General features: G+C 36.6%; 1 protein-coding gene across 1 annotated transcript; it reads left to right on the forward strand.

Annotated features, from left to right (window-relative positions):
- LOC121874912 (transmembrane 9 superfamily member 1-like) lies at window positions 1–27,501 on the forward strand. The gene is made up of 12 exons (XM_042379255.1): window positions 1–130; window positions 1,211–1,300; window positions 2,765–2,846; window positions 5,408–5,631; window positions 8,848–8,954; window positions 12,126–12,261; window positions 13,149–13,296; window positions 15,252–15,470; window positions 19,630–19,740; window positions 20,561–20,723; window positions 21,119–21,310; window positions 22,853–27,501. The coding sequence occupies exons 1-12, from the start codon at window positions 50–52 to the stop codon at window positions 23,052–23,054; spliced, it is 1,755 nt and encodes a 584-aa protein (XP_042235189.1). The 5' UTR covers window positions 1–49; the 3' UTR covers window positions 23,055–27,501.

Below are 27,501 nucleotides of genomic sequence, written 5' to 3' on the forward strand. Positions count from 1 at the left end.
GACTGTTACTTGTGACTTTATATTCTGGTGTTTTTCGCCACGAAGCAAGATGAAAACATTACTGGTGTTAACTATCGTAATTTCGTCTTTCTCAGCCACATTAGCTGTATCCTACAAGAATGGAGAAGAGGTATGGTTGTCATCGCTCTGAGTTGTTAATAGAAGTTATTGTCAAGTTGTAGTAGTTGTGTTGTAGAGTGTAACAACCAAGTGTTGTCGGCATCTAGGTTGCGGGGCAACACAGGTTAATAATAATCACTGATGGCAGAATTTGTTATAGTTATGCTAATTGACCATTTTTTTCAGCCATTCAAGGGTAAAGATATCTTTAGGTGTTCATATGATTATTAATTCATATTTTTGTCTTTTCCGATTTAATGTATAGATATTTAGTCAATTTGACCAAGGACAGCTGACAAAGCCATGGGATGCTTATTTCCAGTAGGGTGAATATTTGGTAAAATTGCAGATTACAGCAACCAAAGAACCTGATAAAAAAAAGTTTTTCTGATGGTTTATGATGCGATTGGTTCAAATCAGACATTCGTTTTGGTAATTATATAGGACTAACCCGCAAGCAAAATTATTTGGAAACAAATATATAAAACACCCGATTTTCATTGTTATATTATAGTGGACACTTGTACAGGGTACTTCCAGTTAACATTTTACTCTACAGTATTCAATCCACTGATTCTTTATGGAAAAACTAGCACTGAATACTGTAAGTAATCATACTGGTAGTGAAAATAACTTTTCTTTATTACATTGGGAAAAAATAGAATTTTTAGGGTTTTTGTTTGTTACCAAAGCATGCATAAAAAATCATAACCTTGAAGTTTAATAAACCGCAGCTTTGTAAATCAAGGTTTACCTTTATTTACTTTAACGCATACCGGGTAGTTAATGTAATTTAGAGACTAATGCAATATGCACCTCTGAAGCGTTTATTATTTTTCTGTAAATAAATATAGATGCATGTACTGTACAGTTGAGCAGTCATTTGACCATTCATATTGTTATTGCATAATTTTAAGTGAATGTTGAAATATCAAGGGAAAAACTTAAATTTCAATTACAGTGTTGGTAAAAAAAATAATTGATTTAAATCATGACTGTTTCATTCTGATATAAATCATTTACAGCAATTTAAATAATTTGATTTAAATAATAACAACCTTGCAGTATAGTGTTTTATTTTTTTTTCCAGGTTATTTTGTATGTCAACAAAGTGGGACCTTACTTCAATCCTCATGAGACCTACCATTATTACCAGTTGCCAGTGTGCCGACCCAAAATTGTAAGTTTGTTTAAATATAATACAATACAAGATATGACTTATAATAAGTTAGTTCATCCGTGTACTTTTATTAAAATCTACCCAACTTTTGCAGTGACTACAATTTTTTTTAACTTCTAGATGAGACATCAGGGTACAGTCAGTATTATGCCTGTTTGTGAGACAATATTCCAGACCCATTCTATCCTTGGTAAATGTCAAAGTTTTGAGGTTTGTTGTCTTCTGAGCACCTTTGAAATTACAGTATGTACTTAGTTTCAGGGCTGCTACTAGTTCTTGAAAGTAGGTTTACATCTTACCAGATGAATGTAAAAGAACCCAAAATGAGAAGGTTATGGATGTGGTCCCTGGCTAATGCAGGGAAGTACTGAACATGTGACACCTTGACTCTTCAAAGATTCAGTGGAGTGGGTACACTTGCCTAGATGATGGTGGAACATCAGTTTTATCATCTGGGACTGGCTTCTCTTGCTGGTATGGGTCACCCTGGGTCACTGGTATGTGTGTGGGTCATTCCTGAGTCACTGATATTTGTGTGGGTCCTTCCTGGGTCACTGATAATTTAAAGTTGTCTTTACCCATTCTCTTAAATTTTGTATTTCTCTTGGGATCACAGCCATTAATTTTATTCTTCCATCCCAGAACTAGTGGAGAGTGAAGAACAAATCTAGAGTTCTTGTATAATGAACCAGGGATTCAGGGGGTCTGTTACTGACTTATGAAGTTATTTACAATGACCATAAAGGGTGAGTTAGCCAAGGTATGCCGGTACTGTGAACGTTGGGATTGTTTTGAGAAAACGTTTTCATTACAGAAGTTAAGAAGTTGAAAAATGTATAATAAGCATGTTAGAGTGAGGGATAAATACAACAGATACAAATGGTTTATATGTAAGTTAAAGCTTATGTCAGAGCAAATTATGTATGAGGAACTCAGTTAATAGACTGATGGGAACAAGGGAGGTCAGACTGGATGAAGGCACAAATGTCTCTTCATGGAAGGATAATAGGTTCAAGACATCCAGTAGTTATAAATTAAGTGGGAATTAGGGTTATTATTTGGGAAACCTGTGAGCTTGGAGGGAATAGGTTGTGACTATGTGAAGACTGATGATGAAATTGGGTAGGATTTATATTGGTGTAGATGCTTTGGATGTGATAGAACTACAATAATAGGGCTGGAGGTAGTTCAGGGATTTGGTTGGGTGAATGTAGATGATCATCAGCGACGTATTTTCTGTAATGTCCTTTGTGTTGACTGAGGGTCAACTGACAAAAAGTAGTACAACCTACTGCTAGATCTTTGATTAGAAACAAACTAAAAGTAATGCATAGTATTTCTCTCCATAAGTTTAATCTGTCATATTAATTGTATTAGTATGATTTGTAATTCTGTAGCTCCTTGTATAAAGTGTATCTTGACCCCTCAACAAAATCAGTACTATACCTCAAATATTTTTTTCAGATTGAGCACAAAAGCCTTACCTTGGGAGAGGTTTTGGATGGAGATCGAATGGCCAAGTCAGACTACAAAATCAGATTCAAAGGTAATACAGCTTCACTTTCAATGTATGGATGATTTGAAGAAGTTTGTATTTCCAGTCTTTTGTTGCATTTTTCCTTTTTTTTTCCATGGTTAATATGAATACTGTACTGCACCCCCCCCTCCAAGTAGATCACCACCCTGTATTCCTTGTCAGTTACATGATAATACTTCATCCAGGCCTTACTGTTGGGTTTTATGTTTATGGTTCTTGCATCACTTGGCATTTAATCTCACAGAACCCACTCTGGTGGTTACAGCCCCTTAATTATCAATCTCTGGTCGATTGAGAAGTTGCCACCACCCTTTAATCACCATATGGGTATGTTAGTGATTTTAGGGAAATAATTTTTAATTTCAATAATCACTGTGTTACAAGTCATTTGGTATTCCTTCTCACAAGTGGTGTAATGTTAAAATTCAGTACTTTACATACATTATAGAGAAGGATTATATAAATTGCACATTACATTTTCCCTATTTATTCTTATAACACAATGTATATATTGACTTTACTTTATAGGAGATGGCTAGTTATGGTGAAAGGTTTCACTATCAAACTACACTGAGTTTAAACAGGGGTGGATCCAGGAATATCAAAAGGGGTAGAGGGGTCCAAGAAATTGTGGGTGGGGGAACATGGTGAGCACAGCAAGCCCACCCAGCTGGGGGGTTTTGAAATCTGACCAATATTATGAGCATTTTTATGCCATTTTGAAGCCATGTGCACTTGATTTTAGGAGATATTCTGAGTTCAATAATAATTACTTTTTTACTATACAATAATGCCTATTTAATCCTAGGTGAAACCACTTAGAAAAATCTAAGGGTCAATTCGCCAGTCTACAGTTATCTCAACATCAATTGGTATGAACTCCAGGTGGAGTGTCTGAGCGACACATCCTATCTCTATGATCCTTGCTCGCGCTCCGAGTTAAACATTTTAAAGTAACAGTTCCAAGGCACTGTATTTTCATGTAAAGACTGCTGTTATTGAAACAATAGTCACCAACAGGCTGGTCATCTATCCTGGTCTTGGGCCACCTGGGCTCAAATTGCCCCAAGGGCTTATCAGTGCCAGTAATGGAAATCTGTTTTGCACTTTGCTACAGCTAAAACCAATTACCTGTACAAGACAATGCATGAGTCAGCAACCCTGACATTACTATGTCATCCCAACTTTAATTTGTTGTCTTTTTTATTCATATTAACACTGAGTTCCATCTTCTATTGACCATTCCACTATATTATCATTTTAATTTAATTGGTCTATTATTACTATTGTTTACTCCTATAAAATGTAATACAGTACACTTCTGAGAGGAGCGCAATGGGGGAGAGGGGTCGTCTTAGTTGCTCTGGATGTCTTAAGTTGTATCTCTGATTATTCCAGAACTGGAAATAATTGTTGTCAATCAAGTGATTGGCAGATTTGTAAACAAATAGGGCACAGCAGTAGGTGTTAGTATCCTCGAATTTTACAAAAATTTTAATTTAGCAAATTGTTTGTTAGTGTGATCCGTTTTTTTTTTTTACCCCTAGTAGGTCATTGTCCACACAACTCTCTTCTGTGCAGTAATCTGGGATTGTGTTTTTGAAGAGCCAGAGACCTATAGTGCATGACAGTGTATCAAGTGTTGGTAAACAAGTTCATAATAGATTTCTTTCATTACTGCAAGAGTAAGTGACTGACAAGTGTGATACAGGATACCGCACTGTTTATTGACTTTACTGTGTATGGCTTGTATATGGTTTCTCCAGTTAAGTTTCTCATCAACAATAACCCCAAGGAATTTAGTATCTTGTTCACGGTTGAAGACTGTATTACCAAGGTACAGATGGTCCAAATCTGGGGTTAGGGTTTTACTTCTGTGAGAGATTGTGTTTTGTATTTTTTCAAGGTTTAAGGTCAGTTTATTACGTGTTATTTAAGTCCTGACTTTAGTCAATTCAGTGTTCATAGTTCTCATCAAAGAGTGGAGTTCTGAGTTGCTGGCATCGAGATTACTATCATCTGCAAATAAGTTATATTTTATTAGTGTGCTGGAGTGGACTATATCGTTTATGTACAAAATTGGTGAGGAGTCGGATTGATGATTATTATAGCAGACATACTGCTTCCTTTTAGACAGATATTAGGTAAATCAATTGTGGGATAAACCCCTAATGCCGTTCAAGCTTTGACAGGAGGATGGTATGGTCGATGGTATCAAAGGCTTTAGAGAAGTTCAGGAATATTCCGACTGTGACTTGACTGTCATCAAAGGAATTGAAGATGTCATTAGTTGACCTTCTAGCTCTAAATCCAAACTGAGAGTCTGTAAGGATGTTATTGACACTGCAGAAGTAATTTTGTCTACTACATGCTAGCTTCTAGAGCTTTAGTCATAGTGATCCCTCAGTAGGCTACTCCTCTCATCTGTAGCACCTAGGGGTTCTCAAAGTGATGTTCCAGAATGTTTTTCCTCTTCATCAGTGAGGATTCATGGTACAGTATTACAGTTATTTCTTGAATATCATATCATAAAAACTATACTTGTGACCCTATTCTTTCTCACCCTCCAGAAAACATCCAGAACCACAAGCTATGTGATCTGACTCTCTCAGAGCAGGAAGTGCAGTACTTGCGGGAGGCTGTGGAAGAACACTATTACTATGAGTTTGTGATCAATGATATACCTGTGAGGGACTTCATTGGTCATCTAGAAGAGTCAGGCTTTGTCCCTCACACTCACAAGTTGTTCCTGTGGACCCACCAGCACTATAATATCTACTACAATGAGGACAAGGTAAGGTAATTGGAAGTAGCGTATGAACATGAATCATCTGATTTACAGATTACTAACTTGTACAGTACCACAGTATTGTGATCCGTACAGTATCACTGAAACCTGCAGCTACAATAGTTTTGTCAACTGGCACCTACAGTATGAGCTGCTGGGACACGAATCTGGCAAGATCAGCTTTGTTGTCAGGATGAGACAACAAATTTTCCCATTAGGCTGGTAAGGGGATGTCTCAAATTTCAATCACTCTTCTGATTGGCTAAGAACTTTTGCCTCATCTCTTCCTGGTTCCTCTCTTGATGGAGGTTTAATATTATATGTTGTCAAACACAATTTTGATGCACCAATAGATGCATCACCTTTACCACTTACTACAATCTCTCTCACCACCACCTCTGTCATCATCACCCCCATCCTCATCACTACCTCTGTTATCACCAACTACATTATAATTTCCATGATGCAGAAATGGATTAGCTTCAGCCAGAGTAGATCCGTACAATATCCACTGCCTTCCGCCTCCATCCCTCCCACCCATTGCGTCTCCCCAACACACTACCTCTCTTACGCATTCTGCTATTACTGTCATTCATGATATAATATTGTACAGCACATTGATTATTTGTTATTCATCAATTAGTGAAGATTTGTTACTGTTAAAAATAAAGTCATCAGGAGCACTGTTTAGGATATTTCTCCATTTTCCAGGAAAATATCCTGAGCCAACAGTTCTCATTTCTCGATCAGCTTTACTGATGGTTTTGTTGAATTGTGTCCAACCTGTTTCACTGTCTCCATTGCTGTGCTTGAGTATGAATGCCATGTACTTATATAACTGCCTGAATAGCTGCTTCTTGGCATAAGACAGCCAAAAATAAAATAAAAGTTCTGTAAGAATGTCACAAATGAAAGCAAAATTGTGGCAATAACATTTTTCCAGTAGTATATTGTCAGCCTTATTAAATATCACACTATACCATACAAACTAGACATTTTTAACTTTGGCAGACAACAGAAATGGATTTAGCTTACCCAAATCCACTGGGGGTGTTTGATTTTCTGAAATTAGTGCAGTTTATCCCTTTTGTTGTGGTGTTTCTCCTGTTGTGGTATACCTCCTGTTGTGGTACTTCTCCTTTTATGTTATCTACTGTTGTGGTACCTCACCTGTTGTGGTATATCTCCTGCTGTGGTATCTCCTGTTGTGATATCTCTACTGTTGTGGTATCTCTCCTTTTGTGGTATTTCTCCTGTTGTGGTATACCTCCTGTTGTTGTATAACTCCTGTTGTGGTATAACTCCTGTTGTGGTATAACTCATGTTGTGGTATATCTCCTGTTGTGGTATATCTTCTGTTGTGGTATATCTCCTGTTGTGGTATATCTTCTGTTGTGGTATATCTCCTGTTGTGGTATATCTTCTGTTGTGGTATATCTTCTGTTGTGGTATATCTCCTGTTGTGGTATAACTCCTGTTGTGGTATATCTTCTGTTGTGGTATCTCCTGTTGAGGTATCTCTACTGTTTTGGTATATCTCCTGTTGTGGTATATCTCCTGTTGTGGTATCTCTACTGTTGTGGTATATCTCCTGTTGTGGTATATCTTCTGTTGTGGTATCTCCTGTTGAGGTATCTCTGGCTGTGGTATCCCTCCTTTTATGGTATCTCTCCTGTAGTGGTATTTCTCCTATTGTGGTACAGGTTGACAATCCTTTATCCGAAATCCTTGGGACCAGATGCATTTTGGTTTTCGGAATCTTTCGGGTTTCAGAATGGTTAGTTTTTTTTTTTTTAAATATACAGGGATCAGACCACCCGGGCACAGGTCACTGACCCACATTGGGGTCTGGGGGCTAAAATATAATAATAATTATAATAATAATAATAATAATACAGTAAAAGTCCAAAAATCCAGATGCCAGAAATCCGGACTTTTCGAAAACTCAAACTTTTTTTTTTATATATATAATTTAGCTGGCTTTTGTGTGTATGTGCGCATGTGTGAGCACCACAGCTGCACAGCAACAACAAGCGACCACGTGGTCGCCACTTTAAAACGAGCAATCAAACTGTGACAGCGTATGTAATTTTGAGTCCTACTCTTTCCATTTACAGAGTACTGTACAAGCCCATAATAATGGCTCCTAAAGTAGATGAACTTCGTTGTGTGAAGATAAAGAAGAACACTTTGAAATTGAGTGACAAACTTGAAATAATTAAGAAACTAGAACGTGGTGTGAGCAATACTGTTCTAATGGAAACATACGACATTGGAAAGGCTACAATTTATGATATAAAAAAGGCAAAGCATAAAATTCTAGAATTCACAGCTTTTTCTTTAAAACTGCTCGTTTTGATAAATGAAGCATGCTGCATTTGCAAATGAATAAACTTTCAAAATGTACCTGTTCATCTCTTCTTTAATCCTCCTTAAATTTGAATTTTAAAAGTACAGTACTGCCTGAGAATCCGGAAAATACGAAAATCCGGACCGACCCAATCCTCAAGCAGTCCGGATTTTTGGACTTCTACTGATAATAATAATTCATAGGTCTAGGTCGTGTTTCTCACTTTTGATCTTTTTTCATTCTTGTACTGTATTTCTTTATTATTATTATTATTATTATTTTATTATTACAGTGTTATTACAGTGTTATTGTTATTATTATTATTAATTTTATAATTATTATTATTGTTATTCTTATTTTATTTTTTTGTATTTTTATTAAGAATTTTGTTTACTATGAATAATTATTATTATTATTATTATTATTATTATTATTATTATTATTATTATTACTATTATTGTTACTACTACATTTTTGCCCCCCAGGCCGCGATGTGGGTCAGTGATCCTGTGCCCAGGTGGGCTAATACCCTTAAAAAAATAAAAAAATAAAAAAATTGCTCCACAAAACAAAATTTTGGTTTTCAGAGCTTTTCGGTTTTCGGAATTTCTGATAAAGGGTTGTCAACCTGTACCTCGCCTTTTATGGTATCTCTCCTGTTGTGGTACTTCTCATTTTATGGTATCTCTCCTGTTAATTTTCTCATATATAGGAGTAAATCATATTCTTATGGCATTTCAGTGGCCATGTATTTCTTTTGTTTAAGCATCACCATTATCATCTGTGCAGATTGATTTGTTTGTATTGAATATTGTATGGATAATTGATACTAGACTGTTCTTACCATACAGTCTTTACTATTACCCTTCTAGATCATCTATGTGAATGTAACAAAAGAGCACAGCCCCATCAGCCTAGATGATGTCGAGGCACCTATGACAGTGAAGATCACTTATTCAGTGACATGGATCCCCACCAAGTAAGGGAAACTGATCTCATTTCTGTATCATTATTACCATGTATGTATGAACTGTATGTGTACATTAATTACTGTAATATACAACCTATAAAGTAACATAAGCCTACTAAAATCATCATATAATTCTTTAACATTTGCTTGTACAGGGTACTTATTTCATTCAAATTGAGATTATATGCTAGTTTGCCTTCTCTCAGGTTTCTGAGCTTTGGAACATGTACAACATGCCCTTAAAATTCACCGAGGTTTGGATCTCCAAATGGCCGCGAATAGCCAAATCCGCGAATGTTATTTGCTGACCAGGGGGGGGGAGGGGGGGTTACATTTTTACCCGTGTGCAAAGAAATGTATGTTCCCTTTGTGTTTGCCTTTAGGACAATTATTTCTTTTACCTGTATTGTGTGTGTGTATATATATATATATATATATATATATATATATATATATATATATATATATATATATATATATATATATATATATATATATATATATATATATATATATATATATATATATATATATATATATATATATATATATATATATATATATATATATATATATATATATATATATATATATATATATATATGTATGTATGTATATGTATGTGTATGTATGTATGTATGTATGTATGTATGTATGTATGTATGTATGTATGTATGTATGTATGTATGTATGTATGTACACACACACAGTCAACCCTCGCTTTACGCGGTCCCACTTTACGCGTTTCCACTTTTACGCGGTACCCTGCCGAACACGGAATGCTCACTTTCCGCGGTGTGTGTGTGAGGGCGCGTGTTTCCCACACCTCTACACCACCCTCATCTTATTTACTTCTCTTATCTTACTCTTACTCAGTTCTGTCACCTATTCTTTTGGTAGCATGGACATTCTTTTGGTAGCATGGTCATTCTTTTGGTAGCATGGTCGAGGGTCTAGGCACATGGGTATGGTAATTCTGGTATCAAGTCACTTGGACGGAAATAAAGGTAAAATACTGGGGGAGAAATGAATACACCTAAAGTACTCTAAAAACAAATTTATTAATATGAAATCAAAGGGGAAAAGATTATTAATCATATAACTACCAGGTTCAACTCTGGGCTTATTGCAGACTCAGTACTTTCTTCTTTACTTATTTTCTTATCTCTTTACTTATTTTCATATTTCTTTACTCAACAGTAATTACTCAGATCTTACATTCTTACTGCACATAACCTTACTGGTGTTACATTACATGGCATAATAGGACCAGTTCCTTGGCCCTACTCACAATACATAGTACATGGCCCTCATTGTAGATTACTTTACTCACATACTCGTTAATACTGACACTAGCACATACTGGGGTCCACTACCCAACATGGGATAATTATTTCCAACTAATTATCCCTAACATACATGTTACAATCCTCTCTGTGGACATATACTTCCAAGGAGTAACCCAGGGTAGAACACTGGGGCTCACGACCATTGTTGTGGTCGGTAGTAGCCAGACACATGGCGGGTCTGGCCCAACGAGGCAGTAGCGCACATTAATCAGGCCGCATCGGTGCCATCGTTTCATATATGATCCCTGTTGGGTATTTACTACATCCGGGGCAGTTGTCGAGTGATCCAAGAGTCACAATGAGATCTGGAGAAACATTGGAGCAGCGTCAGGGAACGGACTGGGAAGCATGACAACACAAACAACTCTCTTGTCTAGACTACAGACGTATTTATGTTATATTACTTCTTGCACTGGGTGAATGACAATTCAACTGTTAAATCATGAACACTGATGAACACTGGTATTCACTACAATTGACTGAATTAACTGAATGGCTACACATAAACATACCTGGAGAAACATTGGAGCAGCGTCAGGGAACGGTCTCCCTGGCGATACACTGGTATAAATACACCTGAGTTGCCAGTGATCGCTACTCACGCAATGACAATAATCACAAACAAACTCACTGTTACTCATTCAAAGATGACCCTCAGTTGACAAAGGTCTGGCGAATTACTTGAGTTGATATACACAGACTAATTCAAGATTGAGCTTCCCAGGAGAAAGTGGAATAACAACGCATTGATAACTGTCTTCACAAAGGCGGTACTCTGGGAGGGAACACAAGTGTAGCGTCTATGGGGAAAAAAACATGTCTTCTCAGGGGTCGCTAGCTCACTCATGTTTTGCGGTCGTGGAGTTTAATAAGAATCATTAGTTAAATAGATCAGCAGTCAACGTGACCATGACATGTGTACCCTTTTACGCGGAGAGCGGCGCGAGCAGGGTGCGCATAAGGTCGCCCAGTCATCAAAACATTAGCGAGTTCTTCACCCGCCACCCACCACAACCGTGCCCAAGTCAGTGATAGTGATAATGATAGTGAGGATATGGACTTATATGGACTTTGAGGGGTTTGACAAAGAGGCCCTGCAAACCTCTGTGGTGGATAGTGATACAATTGATACAAGTGATACAGGTGAGGGCCAATAATCTGCCCTCTGCCTCAGAACCAACCCCCCATCCCCGTGTGCCCAGCCATCTTTTCTACTAATGTAAGTGTTAAAAAACCTAATATTATTGATTTTTCTCTTAATTATTAATTGCGTGTGCATACCATCATAAAATTAAGAAGTTATTTTTACTACAACGTAGGTATTGTGTCTGAAAAAGTGGAGTTTGGGGGTCGGCCCGGTCTCTATTTCAATTAATCCCATATGTTATGTTGTTCACTTTACGCGTTTCTCACTTTACGCGGGCCGCCGTGGGTTCAATTGACCGCGTAAAGTGAGGGTTCACTGTACTGTATATATACTATATGTGTACACACACACACAAAACACATACAAATAAATAATAATGGGAAAATCCTCTCACAAATAATCAGAAACAAGACAGCAAAATGTAGAAAAATGTAGAAAAAATGTGAGTCTACCCTCAAGTCAACTCTGTGCTTGTTATTAAAGTTGCATATTACGTATATGCCGTAAAATACAGTAGTTCCCTGTGAATGTTGTCTACTTGTTTTACCTCATTCATTTGAGGTGGAATGAGAATGATATAAATAAGGAAGATTGAGGTACTGTAATGTATACAATATATACTCTAACATACCCAAAAATCTCAAATAGTAACACTAATTCAGTACATTTTATTTTGTTTGCCAGGATAAGTTTTGCTGATCGTGGACACCTGATTCAGGACAACAGTTTCTTCCCCAGGAGTTTGGAGATCCATTGGTTATCCATCATTAATTCCATGGTTCTTGTTTTTCTTCTCATGGGATTTGTCGTCATCATTTTGGTATGTCTTTGTTATCCATGATATTGTTTAACTTTGTTATAATTGTGTGTTTGTGAAGAAAAGTTCATTTTAATAAGTGTTGCTGGTATATGAGAGATGGATGACTTATTTACATAGATTAAAGTTTATTGTGGAAAATTTGTTCCCTGAAAATTTCTTTTCTTGATATGGTTTTTAAAATAAATGATAGGAAGGGTGTCCATCCATAAAACTCACTACAAATTCTGTATTGAGAAGAGGACCTAGTTTTGTGCCCTTGTTGCTGTGTAAGTTGGATGAGTCTCTAGCAGAGTTTGGAAGGAATTCTTCTCTTAGAATGAGATTCAAATTTTAGCCCAAAAGACATTTGTTTTTTGTCATAGTCAAAGGATGGTGATGGAGGAGGAAGAGGATGGTATGCCCTCATGGTCCTATTGTTCTCACTTTACTCATACTTGAAGTCCAATTTTCATTTCATATAAGGTCTCATAAAGATGCACGTCTTATTTCATGCCCAGGTTTATGTGTGAAACAAAGTGTAGGCTGCTATTTTTATTTTTTCACGTAAGTAAGCCTTTGCCTTCTATTATTTTGTAGTGTGGCCAAACTCAAGATCAAACAGCTCTTGATATTCAGTATTTTTTTTTTTCCATTCTTACTGATGTAACAGATTTAGTCTTCTATGGTGTTCCTGTATCACCATAATACCTAAAGTTATATATCTGGTTCATCTCAGTTGCCTCACATAACTTTGGCACTTTGTTGCATAGTGTACTGTAGATATCATAGTGAGAGGCATAAACAGATAAACTTAGAATATGAAGTGTTAATGAATGATTTATGTGCTATATCCTATCAATGTTACTTATTTATTTGTGCTGCTTATTATACTGTATCCTGTATGTTAGACTCGGGTGTTGAAGAACGACTTTGCCCGTTACAACATTGACGAGGAAGGACGTGATGAAGTGGATACTGATGAATATGGATGGAAGATCATTCACACAGATGTGTTTCGCTTCCCTGAACGCAAGAGTCTCTTCTCTTCAATTTTGGGTAAGGCCGACAAAGAACAATATCCTGGCTAACCCTTCAGTATGTCTTCCCATTTTTTTTTATAGGAAATAGCCCACCCGGGCACAGGTGGGTCCCACAACGGGTCCTAGGGAGCAAAAAAATGGTAAAGATTAACTAAATTCAATGCTTAACATTTACCAGATGTAATTCTATTTAGGTATTTATCCTTTGCATAATTTGAAATGGCTGATTAAACGCTTGCATTTTATCTTTAATTATAAGGGAAATGATGTAAAAGTTGTAAAACTCACTTTACATATATGCCATGTTAAACTTCATGTATTTTTCATGTGAATTAATGCAAACACTTATAAAATATTAACAGTCTTGGGGTTTTCATATGCAAAATTGAGTGTGTTTTAAACTATTGCTTTAGGGTTTTCATACTCAAAATTGCGTATGATTTAAACTGTTGCTCAAGCGTTTTCATACGCAAATTTCCATATGAAGTAAAAATTTAAAGTTAAATAATTTTATGTTTGTGTATGAACGTTAGATATGCAAGATGCACATTTAGCAACGTTGGCACGATCTGGCAACTATGTAGACCGCCCTCCAAGGATAGGTTACCACACCAGTCTATCTTGTGTTGCAACAACACAGGACATAACTTTGACCCACATTTCCCACACATATTCTCGCGGCTTTTGCTTGATTTCGCATTCATCAAGTGATTTCGTTTTTTCATAAGTGTTGTGAGAGTTTTTAACCATGCTGTACAGATGCCGTAGCTACTTCACTCCTGAGCAGTCGCTTCAAATATATAAGGGATTCATTCGTCCTAACTTGGAGTACTGCTCTCATATCTGGGGTGGCTCTTCTTATGTCCAACTGTTAGATAGGGTGGAATCAAAGGCATTTCGTCTTATTAACTCTCCTCCTTTAGTTGACAATCTTTCTTGCCTTTCTTTTCAACACGATGTTGCTTCACTCTCTCTCTTTTACAGGTACTTTAACGGGCAATGTTCATTGGATTTGGCATCCTGTGTACCGCCGGCAAGGCTGTGGGCTCGTGACACACGTCTTGCCTGCGGTGCCCACCATTTCTCTGTGGATGTCGGTCACACTAGAATAACCCGTTATAGTGCATCCTTCTTTCCTCACACAGCCAAACTGTGGAATGCTCTGCCTTCTTCTGTGTTTCCATACTCCTACAATCTGTCTCACTTTATAAAGCTGGTTTTCTGGCAGCTACGTGGTGTAGATTAATATAACCTTTTCCTTTTCCATTTTAAATTTCTCTCTATTCTTATTTTTTCTCCCCCTAGGCCCCGTTGTGGGTCGTTGACCTGTGCCTGTGGCTAATCCTCAAAAAAAAAAATAAATATATATATATATATATATATATATATATATATATATATATATATATATATATATATATATATATATATATATATATATATATATATATATATATATATATATATATATATATATATATATATATATATATATATTAAAAAATAATGTTGCTGGCAAGGGTGGAGGGGTGGGAAAGCAAAAAGTGCAAGGAGATTGCATCACGTGGTGATAGTATGTTGCCTCCTGATGCCTTCTACTGGTGCTTACATATAGAAATGATTATTTTATTATGAGTATTTGTATAAAATCGTTTGTAGATAATTTATTTACAATGCTATTGCAACAAATCCCACCTTTTTATTTAACATAGCAAGCCTGCTATGACTCATTATGTACAATTATCTCTCATGTGGTGCAGTCAAGTTCGTTGATGTGAGTAACAGGCCAGACCCCGAGTGTCTCGCAGGAGAGCACCTACCCTCAAATCCAAGAGTGTTGAACAGTTTTTTTTCTTTGTATGTGTGATTATTTCATTATGGGTATGAAACAATTATTATTTATGTCACTATTGTTTTTAGAGAGTTTAATGGCAGTATGCAAAGTTTAAGTTGTTTGATAATTTTTTTCAGGTGTTGGCTGTCAGTTCCTTGCTGTGACAGTGGGCATTATTGGGATGGCTCTCTTGGGAATGTTTAATGTCCATCGGCACGGTGCCATGAACAGTGCAGCTATTTTCCTGTATGCCCTTGCATCAACTATTGCTGGATACGTGTCCTCAACATACTTCCGATTGATGGGTGGAACCAAGTGGGTTTCCAATGTCAACCTCACCACTGTACTTTTTGCAGGTAGTCACTGTCTTTTTACTGTATGTGCATTTCAAACTTATATTATTTTTTCTCTGTTGGTGTATGTGCGTGCGTGCGCGCTAGGGGGCAGGGAAAAAACACTTTTATTTGAGTTGCAGGCTGCACTTTTCAGGCATCGTTTGTATGGCTGTAACAAACACCTGTGCAAAATTTCATGCCATTTCATGTATACTTACCCTGCCGCATCGCGAACGACTTTTTGTCAACTTTTAGTGTATACCAAAAATTAGGTGTCATTTAATGTTTTCCAGGATAATGATAAATTTTACATGGGTGACATCGATTTAATTCACATGTTATTTTACAGGTACACCGTATAGAAAATCATTACAAGTTCATATTGAAATTCTTTTTTGTGCGGAACCTTGGCATCATTTTCCAAGACAATAATCTTTGCCTAATATATCCATCTCTCGATTCGTATCCCGTCACTTCAGTGCAAGCTTCAGTCATCACTTTTATGCCTCTCTCGACCGCCTGAGTGCTGTTTGGCCACTTGGGCACCACTAATGGTGTCTCAAGAATGTCATTAACCTGTAGATTTGACAGAGAAGCAATGTAAGGAGGCTCAGTCTTGAGTTCATTCCTCCAGTTAATCATGGAATGATAGTTTTTTGCTTGCCACTTTAGTTTCGGAGTCACCACCTTTCTCATGTTGACTACAGGAGGCACATCCTCATTCCCATCTCCATCTTTACCCTCCTCATCAGTATAGTTTAACAAATTCTCGTCAACAGCAGCATCAGAATCTTCCTCCTCCTCTTCAGATCTGCCAGTGCATTCTTCCTTTTGCTGATTCTCCTCTCTAATTTTTCTTATCATTGAGACAGCTTTTTCTCTAACAGTCATGTCCTCATCTGCACACATACCAAGAAGAAGTTGATCTGTGTGGGCGAAGTATGCATTTCTCTGGACAGCCTTCTTCACTATCGTCTCCTCCTCACTATTCAGGTGTTTCATATATAGCAGGGACTGGAATACGTTCCTTGAGCCGTGTGTTACGTAAGGGTGTATCTTGATGTAAAACCACATTGGAGCACTGAACTTTATTATTGTAATGACAATTCTTTTCAACTCATGGCTGGGTCTTGATGTTGCTACATACAGCCTGAGGATTCTACTCCATAAGGTGTTCCACCTTGACACACAGGGAGGACCTGGCTCAATAGCAGCCAAGTCATCTTCAACAACACCTGTGATAACTCCTTTACAAATCCTATACAGGTATTTCTGATCCCAGGACAGATCTTTCTCCACTTCATCATTAAACACAGGGAAATCAGGGAAACTGACTGGCTGGAAGGCGACAACTGGAAGCTCAGACAAAGACTCCTTGATCTGCTTTCCAATGGGACCACGCCAATGCTCACGACCACTTGGTTTACCATCATAGTGATAAAAAACTGCGCGGAAAGGCAGCTCATTTCCGTGAAGCTGACATATGAAATAATGGAGCGGGTGACCAAGTAACATTTCAAATGATGAATGACTCCATTTTCTGATCCTACATTTACATTGGTTCCATCACAATCAACACACACAATGGGCTGCTGGGTTAGATTTTTCTCCACCAGAAACTCGTGAATAGTTTTGGCAATCTGCTTTCCGTGTCCAGTCTTGGGAGTCACATGTGTGAGATATTCATTGCCAGGCTCAACCATGATGACATAATGATCTTTCACCATCATCCTCGAACTCCATTTCTCGGTCTTCTCATTCTTTATCATCACACGAGTGGCGGTCTTCTTACCATCAAAATAGAGTGACGTCAAATTATCTAAACTAGCCATCTCAATTTCTTGCCTCTTAAATCGGTATTTTTGTCTCGCATCCCGCAGCTTATGTGGTCCAATAACCTGACTCTTGTCATCCTTTGTGATAATGCCATAGTCAGTTAAGGTGGCAGTAGCAATGGCAGCTCCAGCATAATCACTAATCAAGTATCGGTCACAAGCGGCAACTTACCCAGGTCTCCCCTACATTACAGTACAGTAACACAACATTGAGAAATGAAATGAGAAAAGGCTGATAATCAATATAGACATAGCACCATACTCATCTGCAACAAGACAACTTAAATGAAATAAGAGATATGAAAAAAAAGTTGATAAACACTGAACAGAACATTGCACCGCCACAGCGGCTGTTTGGCTAGTACTGTAGGTAAATTTAAAAATTTCAGTAGAAAATGCGGCAGACTAAACCTCGACATATCAGCTTCAAATTTGGCATGGAGTCTTAGATATGTATAAGGTACAATGCCTGAAGAGTGCAGCTTTGAGCAAAATTTCACTGCCCCCTAGTGCGCGCGCATGCACACGTGTGTGTTTAACTGATTTTTTTTTATCTTAAATTTTTGTTAAAATGTGGATGCCAGGAACTGATGCACTGCTAGCCTGGTTTATGTAAGCTTTGGAGGTTTCCAGTAACCAAAATGTTTAGGATAGACTGCATGTGTATAAATACAATGTACTGGAAAATGTATACATGATCATGAAAAGAATAACCATTTAATGGCACAGAATTGCAAGAATTAAATGTAGGTAATAGCCATACTGATTGCCTGAGACCACTTTCCCCAGCCTAAGACCACATTCCCCATTGTACTGTACTCATTATCCAGACACTTTCTTTGAAGTTCTCAAGGAACAATAACACTGATGATGCCTGTGTGTACACCAGCAAGAGCTGGTAATGAAAGAAAACTTTATTGTAAACTTGAAAATATGGATTTCAGAAAATATGGCAGTGAGTAGTATTAACCCTGAAGCACCGGGTTAGGGTGCTGGTTGCAGAACCCCCCACGTGGGGGTAAATCGAGAAAAATCAACTTCTCCAAAAATTATTTTTTACCTTTCAAAATGATAAAACAATAAAAATTAAGCAAGAAGAACTATATATTGACCCTCTATAAACTTTTGTGACTGCGCAGAGGGAGGGAGGAGGGGGGAGATAGGAGACAGTGTTGGTTTGACAGCTGTCGCTCGTGGTCCCTACGCACTTAGCAGTTTTTTTAACTCGCCTTTGTGTCCGAGGTGGCCAATAATGTATTTATTTACTGATCTTAATACTTATTTGCTATAAATAATTCATTTACAATATTTTATTTGCATAATTTATCAAAAAAGTGCTTGGCAACACACACCAGTCGGTCGCCAGTCTGCCTGGCTGTCTTTGTGTTTGGTAGAGCAAGTAATGCATAAAATAATAAATAATTCCACAAATAAATGCATTTATAACATAATCATAGCATTGTTTTACAGTTATACTATCCTACAATACAACTACACTACTTTTAGCAATATTACTTTGATACAACATGATAAAAATGGACAAAAAATGAAACAAACAAAAGTAGGTAATTATGTTCAGGAAGCTTCCCTGTGGCGTGAGAGGCAAATTGTCACACTGGAACCTGATAACCCATGCTGGGCATTTAAGCAGTGGCGGGAATAGGCACGCATTCTGGAACGTCACCCGGGGCCTAAGGGTTAATGTTATATGCAGCATAAATATAAAGTATAAGACCAAGATTGTGATGAAACACAGCTTCATTAGAAAAACTTAAGTGATTTTGGGAATGTCAAACTGCATTCATCAACAGAATTTCAAGAGAAATTGTAAGTCTAAATACAATATACTGTATTTATCATGTGTTTAATTCATATTTAATAAAAACAAAGATCTTTATTCTCATTATACCAGTCTAACAGGATAAAAATTTTAATGCCAAGTAATTTAATTTTCCTTCTGTGCTTCTGAAACAAAATACAGTACTTGATATTTAGTAACAGGTGTGATATTACAGAACTTAGCTTAAATTTTGACACCATCCTCATTCCATCATTACAAAAAGCTTTGAGATTTTAGGATCACCAATACAGTACTACATTTCTTATCATAGTAAATTTCATCAGAAAGATAACCCAAACTGCTTTAATGAAGCTTGAACTTGTGTTCGTTACTTTACCAATGAACATTTGGTAACCATTTATGTAAGTTAAATGTGCTTTCATCAGCAGTGCACCTGATAAGTTACTGACTTTATCACTGTGTAAGGGTTAAGTGTTCAAGAAGGTAACCCAATCCACTTTCAGTATGTGTTGCCTAATTGCTTAAAGCTTCATAATATTTTCAGGACCATTCTTCCTAATATGGAGTGTACAGAACTCTGTGGCCTGGGCCTATCATTCAACACAGGCACTACCCTTTACTACCATCATACTACTTTTCATTGTGTGGCTTTGCAGTAAGTATAAATTATATTTCTCTTGATTTTGTCTTGTTTGTTAAATTGTCATATTAGGTTTACAAGTTTTTGCATAATTATTTAGCCTTTAATGTTCTTTTAAAACATTGTTAGGTATTTTAGTTGATGCATAATGCTTGATTATTACTCAGACTCATGCTCTGTAGACTAGTGTTCTTTAGAAAAATTGACTTCTCTTATCCTTCATCTAGCCTGTATAGTATCTTGACCTTCCTTCACCTCTACTGTAATGTATTGATAAACATGTCACCTCATCATAAGGGATCCATACACTGAGTTTTATCAAGGTACCTCAGTCATTGTACCAAACTTTCAGAAATCCCATTGGAGAGAGAGTAGAACCGGTAGTCTAAATGAGGTGCCACTCAGGAATATAAGAGGAGTGAAAAAAAAGCAATTGTTAACAAGAGAAGAAACTACCCGGGTTAAATGAGATTTGCTTGGGGAATTTTAGTTGTTTTACTGTTCTCTGTAATTGCCAGCTAGTTGTTACTGAGAAAGTGATCCATTATATACCTTGTGTTCATTTGCATATATTTTTTTTGCTTAAAATTTGAGAGAATAGCAAATTTATAATATAAGTGTGGAATATAGCCTGGTATATTTATTTTGGTTCAAAATATGACATTAATGTAGATGTTTATTGATGAATAAGAAAATGCCTTAAAGATAATGGGTCCAGTGGCATTTGTCATTTTTGAAAAGAGTAACGAAGTTGAAGTTGCAGACGTGATCTTTCTCTGAATCTGCCATAAATCTGCCAGACACACTTCTACATACTCCTTATATTTTTTTCCAGTTGGTTATCCCTTGACTGTGTTTGGAGGAATCCTGGGCAAGAATGGTGTAACAGAATTCAACTTTCCTTGTCGCACAAAAAATATTGCTCGCGAGATCCCTTCTGTTCCATGGTACCGTTCACATTGGGCCCATTTTGCTGTTGGTGGATTTTTGCCTTTCAGGTAAATATTTTAATTCACTTGTATGTTGATTGTAATATAGAATTAATTTTAATGTTCTGAATTGTACTGTGCATTATTAATTCTGTGGACTCTCAACCCAAGAGACATGAGTTTGTCTTATGGGGTGTTATTTATTATGGTATGCAGTTATTCAGTTACTAGTCATGTCATTGTGCATTTCTAAACCGCTTTTCGTGCATATTTGTTATTATCTTGCAAAACTTTTGGGAAACGGTATAAATATAAGCCCTCTTTTGATACTTGTGTAATCATGTTCAAAGATGGCTGGATTTGAAATCTGCCGTTGATCTAAGGAGACTTAAATATTTACAAAGGGTAGCCATGACATTTATGGCTGTCACTAATTTAATTCACTCTTTCCTTTTGTACCACAGTGCTATCAGTGTGGAGATGTACTACATATTTTCAACTCTCTGGGGACGTGAACAATACACCCTCTATGGTATTTTGGGTGTAGTGTTTGTCATACTGCTGAGTGTGACAGCTTGTGTGTCCATTGCACTCACATACTTTCAGCTTGCTGCTGAAGACTACAGATGGTGGTGGAGATCAGTCTTCAGTGCAGGGTAAGTACACTCTTTAATGTCTGTAGTTCTAACAATATCTTCAGTAATTGCTTTATATCGGATTCAGTTTGATTGAGATTATACTGTACTTACAATTTGCGGTGATGTTGACGCTCATCACAGTGATGAACACAGCAGAGTAAACGACCCGTAGAGTTGGGTCCACGAGGGTGGAGCCCACTGCCTTGACTTGGGTTTTAACATGTGGGAAAAAGTTAATTTTTCCTGGTCTCTCTTTCACTCTTGGCAGCTTGGTGCTGGCTCTCAGCACAACTGTACTTGGTGAGTCACCAAGCAGCTATTGTTGCTGGGAAATCTCATGTCTGGCAGCATTGTGTGTGCTGTTTCGGCTGCCACTCTGGTTTCCATTCAAGCCTTGTGCCCACAATATACCTCTATTTGATGGCCCAAATATTGATTTTTTTTTATACTGTATATATTTATTTAGATAAACTCTTTGGGTTTATTTTTGTATAAGAATGGTGTTTCTACCTTATTTAGAACTGATTTATTGATACCACTATAAAAATTCCTTAGCACGTATGAGGTTTTCCTACGCAAAATTGCGTATGATCTAAATTATCGCTTTGGGGTTTCCCTCGGCAAATTTGCGTATGAAGTAAAAAATTTGAAATAAATTTCTGTTCGCGTATGAACACTAGACACGCAAGGCACACACATGGCAACGTGTGTTTAAAGGACCTAGGATATAGCATTGATCTACATTTCTCACACATTTTCTTGTGATTTGTGCTGATTTCTTGTGCATCACAGTGATTTAATTAATTCACAAAAGTGTTGTGTGGGTTTTGAATCATGTTGCTGGAGAGGATGGAAGGGTGGAAAAATGTAGAAAGTGCAAGGAGAATGCACCACATGGTGTTAGTGTAGTGTTTTCTGATGCCTCTCCCAAGCGAAATTTGGTAAACCCTTGATAACTCAACATTTGTTATCTTGGAATTTCACATAATTCAGCACAGATATGGACTTGGAATTTATTATAAAATAGCTCGGGAAAAGCCGAGTTAAATAAAATTGTCTGGGAAAATCTCGACATATTTGACTGTGTGGGTAACAATCGCCGCGTTGCACCCCAAACTTGGTCAGTCTGGTGTTTGTTATTGTTGTGGTCAGATGCACGCTGACTTGGAAAATAAATTTAGGGTGTTAAACAATGTACATAGATAGAAACACCCAGTTCACAGTGGAAATGGAAGGAGGTAAGCTCCCCTTATTAGATATGGTAGTACACAAATCTGATGGACAGGTAAAATTCTTGGTGTACAGTTCAGTATTGTAAACCCAAGTCTATGCTGTGGATAGCAGAGGAGCACCATCCACTTATACAAATTTGTTTTTGGAAGGAATGTGTATGCGCCAAGAAGCTACCAGTACATGACATGGCCTGAACCAGAGAGAGGTGTAAATGCAGGTGAAGATGCAAAGAAAAAGGTTACTCAAATGTTTGAGGAATGTGGACATAAGTAACCACAATGATTGCAAGGCCAGTGAACAGACATTATAAATTAATTTTCTCCACAGATCAACTGGGGGTTTTGTCTTGATGTACTGTCTGTTCTACTACCTGAAGCGGTCCAACATGTCTGGTGGGCTACAGACAATTGAATTTGTCGGCTGGTCGCTCCTCACCTGCTACGTCTTCTTTCTCACCCTTGGCACGGTATCATTCTTTGCGTCACTTGCCTTTGTCAAGTACATCTACCGAAACATCAAAATGGACTAACCTTTACTCTTGTATGCATATAGGCTCACTTGGACACATTCATAGGCAGGAATCCATGAGTCCAAATGGGTGTACTGTACATTCCTTTCCATATATCACCTTATATAAGACAATTTGATTAATATACAGGTATTGTGATTGTATACTTAAGTAGTTTTTCATGTTTTATATATCATTTTTACCTCACTTTACTATTGTTGTGTATCAACTCACATAGCACTTCTTGTGAATAGGATATTTGTAGAATTGTAGCCATCATAACTGGGGTTTCATAACCTTGCCTACTGCTTGTGTGGTGTGATAATGTGTCGGGAAGTCTGTAGTTTTGGGTAAGAAGAAAATCAATCCTACTAAGTGCAATGAGTGGTGAAGAGCATTCTTCATCACACCAGTCACACTAGAGCAGTAATTTGCTGTATCTTTGTTTGTAATTTATCAGTGCTATGCCTGAATCAGTTGTTGTGCTCTTGTCAAAAGTACTACTGCTGAGCCTAGTGCCTTAAAACATAATAATGGAACAGTAAAGCATTAACCTCTTGAGGACAGCAGCATGTCTGCACATTACTAAAGTGTTTATTGCTTTAAATTCATAAAATAAATAAGTGTTGTGAATTGTTTTTAGAAGTTCTTGGTAAAAGATGATGTGTGAGTACATTATGCTCTCCCTCTTCATTTCATACAGTAATTTCTAGTTAGGTTACATCTTGGCTTCTTTAAGTTGCAAAGTTAAGAATAGGTTTTTTATTCTTCCCAGATTATTTTTCTCAGATAGTGAAGATTTTATGCTATTCATGTTATGTTTTATACAGGTGTCTGTATTATAAATCTTAGTCCTTGTCAACCATCCTCAAGTTTATTTTTATTATTGGGGTTTGAATTAAAGGAGTAACAAAGTGTTAACATGAATGAAGGCAGGAGATATATTCCATGTGAAGTATAAGGTTCAGGCTTTTTTCCATAAGGCTGGGTGGGGGGGGGTGGATATTCTACCCCAAATATTACCCCAACAAACATAATTTGCTCACAGTCCTTAATTGCTATTATGGAACATGTTGCATTTGATGTTATTAAACATACAGTACTGTATTTGTATAGCCAAATGAATTTTCAACATTGGTTTTTGAATCATGATTTTAAACCTCAATGGTACCAATGCCCCTGAAAATCTCTGGGGGTATCAGCTGACCTCTGACATATCTTCCCTCCCCTCGCCAATGCAAAAGCTGAAAAAACCTAAAGGTGTGATCTGAATGTATGTATGTGTGTGTGTGATGTGGTTCTTTTGTTATTTAATTTATTCCAATGATCCTACTGCCCATCTGTGAAGAAGTTCTTTACACTGTTCTGAATTAAGGAATATAGAGAATGTACACAACTCATTACTGTACAGTGTTTGTGTCACTCCCTGAAATAGAGAGATATCATGTCTCTGCACATGGTAGAGAACTCAGAGATAAAGTAGAAGTACTGTCTTCAGAGATGTCATTGGTGTAGGCCAGTTGTTTTGTTTGATAGATTTAACTTAAACTTTAAACAATTGAGAATAATTTTTGTTATATTATATTAATATATATTTCTTAGTGTTAACTACATTTTGACAAATTTAATTATTTTCATATTTTATTATCATCTCTAATATGTGACAGACTATATTTTTACTGTTATACTCAGCTTGTATTTATGTCGCCTTAACTTTTGGTTATTCAAAATTTATTTAAATGTTGGTGTCACGTAATTAGATTATTGGAATATCAATGCTTAACACACAGCTTGCTGTGTTAGGTGAAGGTGACCACATCTATTGTATGGTTGAGGAAAAATATTCTGCCCCCACATTGCTGTGGCCAGTGGAGACATCCAGCAACTCTCTTGTAGTAGTAAACAGATAATTTATGAATCAGAAACAAAAATAAGGAATTTATTATAAAAATGTGCACTTTTACACTGCTGATTCATTAATTATCTGTTTACTTCTACTATACTGTACAAGAGAGTTGCCGGATGTCTCCACTGGCCACAGCAGTGTGGGGGGCAGAATATTTTTCCCCAACTGTACATTTCTTTCATGGCAAGTATTTAACCTTACTGAAAGCAAACTTTAACCAGGTGTCAGACATTTAGCCACTTGTTTTCCTTTTAGCATTTTCTTATTAACACTTGAGTTAAATAGAGAAAGCCATTGTAATTAACTAATGAACAATGTCTGCATTTGTATTAACACTTTGGTTGAGGTTGACATTAGTAGCTGTGGTAGCACTGTGAGAAGTGTTAGCTTTGGGTGTTTGTAAAGCATCTTGATGGGTACCTTCATTAATCTCTGTAATGATAGTTGCTTGTTTGAAATTAGTTGAATTGTAGGGGCAAGTGATCATGTAAAGGATTGATATTCCTACTTTGATAACATGCTTAGTGCATCACCCTGTCAACCTAGAGTAATTCACTTCCTCTGTCTTTGGAACTGCCACATCAATCAATTAGTACAGTACAGGGGTATCGTAAATAATTCATTTTCCGTTTTCATTAATTTGAAACTGTAATGTAGCTGCTAAATGACTTTCTAAAATTATCATAGGACTCGTCTAATTGTGAAAAAAAAATCCTGAAAATTACACTATATGTCCTTATTAATTAGTGGTGTAAAAGAGCTATTACAAATATTTTGTGGTATTTGGTGTACATAAGACTAATGTGGCAGCTCAACCTAGCAAATCATCAACATGTCATTCAGTAGCCTATTGTTTTGGATTAAATACTTCAAGGAGTTCCTTTGAAATGTTGAGAGTTCTGGAGATCCTGTTTAAAAAGTTAGTTACTACTTCAATATTATAATTTATATGCAACTACTGTATTACTATGCCACTTAGCTTGGCAATATAAGCTTTCGTAAAAAAAATAGTTTTTTATATAAAAACAGTACGAGTTATTATTCATATTAAAAACACTTACTGTATTGCACCAGTCTTATCCCCAATTCTCAAATGACACAATGCAGGAAAGTGTTCTGAAACAGTCACATTCCACCAGGGATTTAGGGCTGAAAATACAGTGACTAACTTGCTGTATGGTCTGCTACTGATCACCATCCTGTATTGGCTTTATCTGGTGAGTAATATATTCTGAGCATTAGAGGTGCATTAGATTATTTGATGTACAAAATAGTCATACTTAGTGTTAGGATAGGCTGGTGTTTAATTGGTGAGAAGCTGAATGTCATCCTGTAATTTTACAAAATTGTCCTCTGGTAATATATGTTGTGTTTGTTCATACATTGTGAATATAAAGCATCTTCATCCTCCACTGAAAAAAAAGAGGTAAATGTTACATACTGTAATGGTTTATTGAGTGTACCCTGAGCTTGATTGTTATTAGTATAGTGCCTTACTACTTATTTTTAACAATTGTCTATGATTCCCACTTGTTTTCAAATGGAGAGATTATTTTTTGTAAAACTAGAAATTCTGAAAAAGTTTTAGAGCAAAAACTCCTTTTTTTTTCTTATTAGCAATATTTGTTTTAAACTTACTGATTTTTTATTTTTTCTTCAATATACCCCAGTATAAGAGTGTGTTGTGCAGAGGTTTGCAGGACTTACTGTATAGTGCATTATACAGTAGTATATATAATTATGCAAAAATATCACAATTTAATGATTTACTGTGTAATGTATGTTCATTCTATTTTGGAAAACTGACATCAGATTACTGGAGTGTATATTTTTTTTGTTGAGTGATGCCGTATGGTCCTTCCTTCTTGTGACATAGAGGTGTTTTCACTCCCCTATAGTATTAGTTAATACATTAATTTTTGCAAATGATTATTCAGTATCCATTGTAGTGTGGTAGAGTGGTCTCTTTTACTGGGCTCCATAATCTTTCTAGGATTGTGTCAGCAACACAGTATATTTAGGTTGTTTAGATATGCAATGATGCTTTTAACAACGGGTCTCTATATCCGTTTTATAACTAATGTATTGTGTAAATACAGTCAGCGTCAAAAGTCTTGCCGCCTCTCCTGCTGCTCCACTAACCCCACGATTCAGACTTGTGAGCCCTAAGCAGTAGATACCGATGCATTATTCTGTCCACTGATACTTTGGATTCACGAGTTTCAGTCTCGGGGGTTCCTGGAGCAGCAGGACATTTGATTGTGACTACATAACATTTTGGTTGTATTTGTTTGTTAAATTGTAAAATAGCACATTGATTTATAAGTTTGCATACATAATTACCTTCACCAAGATGGTACATTTTATAAGGTATAAAAATCTTGTACAAGTTAAAGATGTGGTGTTTAGTGGTTCAGTATTAAAAGTGGGTGATATGTCTCAACCACTGTGTTTTTGTGATTGTTGTTACAAAGTGATCATACTTGTAAAGGTATTTAATTTGTGATTACTGGGCATACTACATATTTTTGAGTGGCACAAATATTTTATTTTGACATAATG

Source organism: Homarus americanus, unplaced genomic scaffold (genome assembly GCF_018991925.1).
Source record: "Homarus americanus isolate GMGI-L3 unplaced genomic scaffold, GMGI_Hamer_2.0 scaffold56009, whole genome shotgun sequence".
Classification (NCBI taxonomy): Eukaryota; Metazoa; Arthropoda; class Malacostraca; order Decapoda; family Nephropidae; genus Homarus; species Homarus americanus.